The sequence below is a fragment of the Montipora foliosa genome, chromosome 9 (genome assembly GCF_036669935.1).
Source record: "Montipora foliosa isolate CH-2021 chromosome 9, ASM3666993v2, whole genome shotgun sequence".
Lineage (NCBI taxonomy): Eukaryota > Metazoa > Cnidaria > Anthozoa > Scleractinia > Acroporidae > Montipora > Montipora foliosa.
In genome coordinates this window covers 3,369,957-3,377,456 of record NC_090877.1, presented here as the reverse complement: position 1 = coordinate 3,377,456, position 7,500 = coordinate 3,369,957, and the positions used below count along the sequence as shown (strand labels likewise).

The 7,500-nt window shown below is 40.4% G+C and overlaps 1 protein-coding gene across 1 annotated transcript in view; it reads right to left on the bottom strand.

Annotated features, from left to right (window-relative positions):
* LOC137969396 (polycystin-1-like) overlaps window positions 1–7,500 on the bottom strand; it is a 75,780-nt gene that overhangs the window by 55,380 nt on the left and 12,900 nt on the right. The window contains exons 4-9 of the mRNA XM_068815612.1: window positions 6,602–6,937; window positions 4,940–5,220; window positions 4,315–4,468; window positions 3,614–3,936; window positions 2,645–2,744; window positions 465–1,112 (exon numbers count right to left, since the gene is read on the bottom strand). Of these exons, the coding sequence (XP_068671713.1) occupies window positions 465–1,112; window positions 2,645–2,744; window positions 3,614–3,936; window positions 4,315–4,468; window positions 4,940–5,220; window positions 6,602–6,937 (1,842 nt within the window). The remainder of the gene's footprint in view (window positions 1–464; window positions 1,113–2,644; window positions 2,745–3,613; window positions 3,937–4,314; window positions 4,469–4,939; window positions 5,221–6,601; window positions 6,938–7,500) is intronic.

Below are 7,500 nucleotides of genomic sequence, written 5' to 3'. Positions count from 1 at the left end.
GGTCTTATTAAAAGCTAAGAAATTCTGACCAATAAACCCTATGCGTAGCTTAGCTGAATTCAAACCAAATGTCGTTGAAACGTATATATACCTACGTTATTTTAGTCAAACGCATGAGAATTTTATCTTGGTATTTTCGAGTACAGCACAATTACATCCGAGGATTTAGTTAAATACGTTCGAATAATGTCCATTCATGCTACTTAAGTAAAGAACACTTAAAACGTGCTTTTTCACTTGTTTATTTTCTTGACAGTTTATCGCGGAGAAGACCGGAAAGAGCAATTATTATTCCGGGGAAGGGTGGGAGCAGACAATCATTTGGGGACATCTTGTTCTGAACTTTAAAAAAAATTGGCCACGCACAAAAAATATCGCGATTCGTTCTACGTTAGGACAGCATGTTGCTAGTCTAGGTACTTTCGGGTGTAATTCAAGAGTTCCTTATCATTTTTCAAGCTTACCATTGCAGGAATGAAGTTTTGAAGACCTTTCCACTGGGAGCTCCTCAGTCCAAAGTGCAACATCTCTTATCTTAGCCTCAGCGTACATGGCCTTTTTGACCACTGGCCGACCGATCATAACTACGGTGTGTGACGTGGTAGATAGCGTGACAGTCCTTCCAGTGGTGTCACGCAGAACATGAGTGCCATCCCCAAGAATGACAGCATTTAAACCATTTTCTCTGCTCCAACTCATTGCAACTGTCTGCCACATTAATTTCCTATAGAAGGACTTCACCTCCCAAAGTTTCTCCTTGACTTGCAGGGCAAAATGGACAGTGGTATCGTTGTAGTACACATTGATGGCCGCAGAAGAGAACAGATATCCTGTCCCGTATCCAGATACAAGCATTTTGAAACTCAGAGAAACTCCATCAGGGCACTGTAACGGGTCGCTGATACAGCTATTTGGAAAGTCTCCGAGATGAAGCCAAGAGGATACTCCATCAAGAGCAAGAGCTAGCGGAGCAAAGCCCAGGTTGGATAAAGATGCTTTTTGTATGATTCCTGCACCATGGATCTTTCCCATTGTGACCCCTTTATTGTTGAAATCCCGAACTGCCGGCTTGTCCAAGGGCCAATAATGACCTGCATCCATGTAGCACTGATCTAATTGAATATTAGAGCAGCTTTCAATTGAGTGTGGAAAGTAATTAACGAATTACTTTGGTTTTGCATTACTTCACTCAGTGATTGGTTCAAAGTTCTCGCACCACTTTTTCAACCAATCAGAACTGAAACCAAAACCAATCGTAGCTTGCTCGTGCTCATTTTCCTGAGCTTTTTGTCGGCTAATTGTAATTACTTCGAGTTTTGATTGGTTTACCGGATTGTCTCCGTCCTTTTCGAGTGGCCAAAGTAATTACTTTGGTTTTGGTTTACGACACCCGATTGAAACTCGCTCTAAAATTGGGAATTCAATTTGTATTTACTATGAAGATTAGATTTTTTAGGCTCTATTGTTTTCACTTTTTCACAGTCCATTTCAGAATCAACAACATCATAACAACGCAACATCCTCTCTCACATGATAATAGACAATAAGAAAATATCATAATACTCTTTGTTTGTCCCCTAAAATTTTGCATAAGCATTGTTTCCAGTTTCTCCTAGGACTCACAATGGTCCCAAGAGAAAACAAAAACAATGCTTATGCAAAATATGGGGGGACAAACAAAGAGTATTATGGTATTTTCCAAAGTGGCCTATAGACCTTTCTCACTTGTAAATTTTGTTTTCTCAATACAGATCATGTGATAATACTCAGGAGGTTTGGTCCTTTGTTTTGTTCATTAAAAAGAGTACATGCAAGCATGAATATGTCTGTATGCACTCTTTTTAATGAACAAAACAAAGGACCAAACCGCCTGAGTATTATCACATGATCTGTATTGGGAAAACAAAATTTACAAAAGGTCTATTGTTTATGCTTCACGTAATTTGCAACAAAGCCCTTGAAAACAGATAACAACGGGGAATTGTACAAATGCTGATGATGCCCATCAAATGCTAATGATACATATATTGTTAATGCCATTCAACATGGCGGCGATGACTTTACGTAAAAACCACCTAACACAACATGTAATGACAACAATATTTTAAAAAAAATCATCAGTGTCAGTTTCACCACCATTATAATCATTGTCATTAATTTAAATTGGCAATGATACCTCTAATTTCCTGTTGTTGGTAGGCATTTTGTTGTTTCAGACGAAAATCATTGCGACTTTTGCAACAAATGTTTGCTGGCAAATTTTTTGCTAAGGCTTTCAATCCAGAACATACTGTAAGTGGATTTTCTACCCCTGAATTCATATAGAACTCGAATATCGTTGATTTTTGAAGAAAGAAGAAGACTGGGATACACGAAATCCAAAACCTTACCAGGAAGGGTTTAGAGCAAAAAAGAGAACTCAACTCGCACGTGACACCGAGTGCGAGAATCTAAGCCATGTGACATCGGTGAAGGCAGGGCCAGCCCCTTTCGCTAAAAGTAAAGTTGATTATCGGCTTTTGCTTTTAAATTGTATCCGACTCCCATGTGCAATTGTCACTGGATCTGTGAATCGTTAAGCTTTACGCCTCTGATTTAAACTCAAAATCTGTTCCTTGATAAACAGGGTATTTATTAAACTTACCAGTGCGTCCACAAATGTGCAGTGTCGCAGCTGAACTATTAGTAAGGAAGAAGGCATACTTTATCTTGATAGGTTTTGCATCTCTCCAGTACAGGTAAATCTTTAGTACAAAAATACATAATAATTGTAAGACTTCAACAAAGTGATCCCAGTCCCATATCGATTTTTAATGGGGGCGCAATGCAACATTCTCAGCGATCAATGTTCAACATTCGAGGTGACTCTTCAGGCCAATCAGTACAGACGATGACTATGAAAAGAACTAATCATAATTTTAGCAGGTTAAAAACGCGCGAAAATTCCGTGGCAACGAACACGTGACTTAGAAGTTCCTTCTAATTGGCTTTGAAAGTTAGTGGCGGGAGATTTTTCGCTATCATCAATTTAGATGTCAGCTCCAAATGTAATGCAGGATATGTTAGTTACACTCTGGGCCACTTACATGAATGATGAACAAAAACAGAATTCGTCGTCTATCTACAAATTATTATTAGAGGGTATTGATGGGGTTAACTGATAGCTGAGACTCGGAAAATTTCAAGTGTTAGCTGAGGAACGATTTTTTTTTTTAACTAATATCTGAGAATTGTTGATGTGTTTTTTAACTGTTAGCCGCGAAACGGCCAAAATTTAGCTGGCAGCTGAGAAATGGATGAAAATTTCTCTGATTGCTGAGATTCCAGTACCCCCATCCTGACCCTCTTGTTAAAATCCGTTCAATCACGCAGGCCTCCTGAACCGTTTAGTAGAGCGATTCTTTGCCCAGAGTTAACAAAAATGTAAAGGGATTGTCTCAAAACCCAATCTTTTGCTGTTAAAAATTCATAACAAGTTTCCACGCAAAGAGCTTTCCACTTCTCAAATAACTCAGCATAGTTTAAATTCGGGAAAACGGGAACCAGCAAGCGGAAAGAAATCTCAAGAGGTTACAATAGTCAGTTCTCTTTATGACCTTTAAACGGTCTTTACCTGTTCTCCAGAGCCAAAAAGCAGTCTGTCTTTTTCCACTTCAATCCAAAATGATAGTGTCTCGTTTTCTCTTAAATGTCCGACAATGTCTCGCCTCGCCAGTTCTTCACTCGTGCCATTTTCAATTCGTTTCAACACGCAGTCTTTGTTGGCCACTGAACCAATGATAATCTCATAACGTGAGCTAGAGGCACGCGATTCTTTCGTGAGGAGCACATGAACTTGGTCATCGGCGTGAATCATGAGCGGGAATTTCGTTGTAAATAAGCGATACCGGGATGATAACACGTTTGGTTTAAGTTGTACAACATCACAAATCGTTTCTAAAATATAAAATATATGAGGTTTGTTAAAAGATGCTTCACTGTATCCTTAACCTACGTAACGAACACTTCTGTGGGGAAAGCGATTTCAAAATTTGAGCGCGAAAAGCCTTTTCCTGCCAGTTTGGCAAGAAGCACTGTTCGATGAAAGCTATCCTGCGATCAGGATATCCGTTTCATGGATAGCGTGTGATTGCAGCAGAGTATGCCAGTGTAATTTGTCTAGGACTGTAGAAGCAATATCTTCTGTCTCTATTAACGGTTATAAGGGATTGAGTGACGCAAATTTTACAATATCATTCTGCTACCATTTAAACGGACGTACCCCCACGTATTGCGTGCCTATAATTTCAAGATAGGCCCTTAAGACGTACTTACTTTGATTACAGAGTTCGTTGTAGATCTCTATTTCCTTGATCCCAACTGCACCGCTGTCTCCGTACACTTTATTCACTGTAAACTTTATCCACTTTGCTTGGCGAGACAAGAATGTGAATTCCTGGAAATCTGATTTATTTGCTGCCAATAAGATCTGCAAAAAAAATTATCTGACGTTAATTTGAAAGTGTTAAAATAAATCTGTGCTCACCACAGGCGTAAAATACCTATTTGAATCACGAAACTATCACGATAGCGTAAAATAATGCCTCTCCCATCCTGCGGTCTCACCCATAGTCTTTATCAGATTTACAATTAAAGCTAGCAAGGATAACAACTCGCTAATGTTACGTGCATATATCTACTTAGTTCACCGCTCTCCTTTAGGGCTTTTCAGGGCCAATGAAACATCAAAGAAATGACAGAACAAAACAACAACAAGAACAACTGTTACAAGTGCAGCAGCAAAGTTAAACCTCAGACTACCGCGATCAAATTCAACGAATCTCAAGGCAAGCGACCTAATCAAAGCGCCGCACTGCTTCCCTCCGTTTGTCAACTATCCTCTATGATTCTAAACGAGCGTTTGCTTTTGGTTTTAGTTTGATCAGAATTCCGATCTTACCTTTTCAGAGGAACAGTCGCTGAACTCCATCAGAATCTCTTTTATTTGACGCCCTGAGACATTTTGCATAATTCGTAGCTTGTTGATGGTAAAGATGGTATGGAGGTCAATTTTTATGAAAGAGCCTACTGTTCCACTGGGCGCTGATTCCCAGCCAGAGCTGACATTTTCGTCGATTGTATTTTCGCATGTGGTTGAGACACCACTGCTTGAAGACTCGTTCAGACAGTTGCCTCCATACTTCTTAGCTGCCACGTTAAATGGGCTGCAAGTTGTGGACACTGAAAACAAATCCGACGAAAACCGAAAATGAAACTGTTTAGGATTGAGATTTGAAATCTATTTGTCTATTAATGCTTCAATTCCGTTATCACGGTTGGTGAATGGCGTAAATGTCTAGCCACAAGAGCTAAAACCAGGATTACTATCAATACGCCCGGCCAAATGACAAACTGCGATCTTTAAAACGCGCCTTTTTGCGGGCCAAGCGGGAAATGCTCGGCCTGAAAATTTATTTACCGCCCTGATTCTGATTGGCTGCAGAGATGTCAAACAACTTCGCTTGGTATCCTGAGAATACCATTTTAATACCAGAGTTGGCGCGAATTTTTGCGAATGAGTTTTCTTGCTTTCTTCCCTCAATTTTTGCTCTTGTTTAGCTGATCGTGTTGTAGCTACAACTTTCCATATCATAGTTTCATGCCATGTCTCTGTTAAACATTCATTTCTTATTAAATGAATTTGTACGATTTGGCCTTAATGATGCTACTCGGGCCACAAATTAAGTATATGCCCTCCAAAAGTCATGTGATTGTCCTATTAACCGTGTACTTGCCCTCCCATTGGGGAGTTTAAGCAAAAAAACGGCAACGTCACGGTCAACAAATACGTCACTCCATAATATAACTTGACGCTATCGCAAGAGTAAATTCGCGATTCAGTTATTCGTTTTTTTCACCTTGTACAATACGGGAGAACTATCCTGTACCTGGATGGGTACGAGCGGGTTTAAAGTAAAAATATAAAATGAATGGCTCATTGTTAAATGCTCACGTTGTCGTCAAAACCTATAAAATTAGTTGATTTTACGTTGTTGTTAGCGTGGAGTGCGACAATGAAATGCACGGATATTCGTGCCACACGTGCAGCACGTGAGTATTTTCCTTTCTTAACCGATCATAACCCTGCTTTGTGGCGTTGTCGTTGCCGTGGTGGTAGTCTTTTCTTTTGCATGCAATCGCACTGTTGTGATTGGCTCATTTTAGGCTAGGTTGCGTGCGTGTGACTGGCCTAACTTGAGGAATTACTTAGGTTTTTTTACTGCACTAAAATCGAAAATAACTGCTATATGGTCAGCATGTAGGTGCAATAACTGTACACGGATATAGAGTGCGTGATCAACGACAGCAGAAACCTCAAAAACTATAAGTTTCCATCGCAAAAACAAGCGCTTTGCCAATGTGTTATACATTATGGTAGATTTTCCTCCCGTACTCTGGAAAAAATAGAAATGGAAAAAATGAGAAGTTTGTGAAGTGGATGAGAAAAGAACACTTCGCTTCCACGACGGCGCGGAAAAGTGCCTAACAACCATTGCTTCTCTTATATTAGCCGATTGGTTTCCAGATACTCAATTTCAAACCGATTTAAAATAAGCCTTACGTGATGGCATGTAGGAGCACTGGATTGGAATAACGGCTACGATTTCAGCAGGCCCAGAACCATCACCCTTAAACAAATCTTGTTTCCAGTCTACAGTCTTGTTTCCCTTGTAACCAATCAAAGCGTAAGCCGTGTTCTCGACAACGAAGCCTATATTCGGGGAGCCCAGTTCCTGAAGTTTACTTGAAGGAGGCCTGTTGCTACTTGTAGCGCCAGACTCTTGTATTGCAACCAGTATTATCGAGTCTTGAGGAAGGCCGTCGACAAATGTTCCGATTTTGTCGCAATCTCCTTGGCTTGCGAAACAATTATACGCAGCTGAAGCGAAGAACCGACCTGCAGAATTAAATCGAAAATACAGAGATATCAAACACCGAAACGTATCTATTTGAAGTGGGGGTTAAAGTGATCCCCGTACTTATCTCGACAATTAAACAATTGTCTCTTGTAAAAAAAACTGGGCAGTGCGCTCCAGTGGCTAGGGCGCCTCTCTTGATATCCGGGTATCCCGGGTTAAAGAAACATTCTGACCACTGGTTGAATTTGTTCCAGGTAGTCCCTGGTTCAACTTCTCAGCTACACTTGTAAATAGCCAACTGATTTGTCCCCGGCCAGTTAGGATTCTTAACAGTGAGTGGGGAGTGGTCAATTAAGTATGTATTGTTTTTATTGTTTAAAAGGGATCCGAACATATGACCTCTGCTATGCCGGTGTAACGTTAAATAGACTGCAAAACAGTCGTATTTTTTTACGAACGCAAGCAACGCGATAAACATTCAAACGAAAGGTCTGGAGCGAGTGTAGAAACTTTCTCACACACCCTACGAGGCTCGCGCGCTTCACACGCGAGCATCACGCTTACGGCGCTTCGCGCCTTCCGAAAATGGAAGAAAACGACT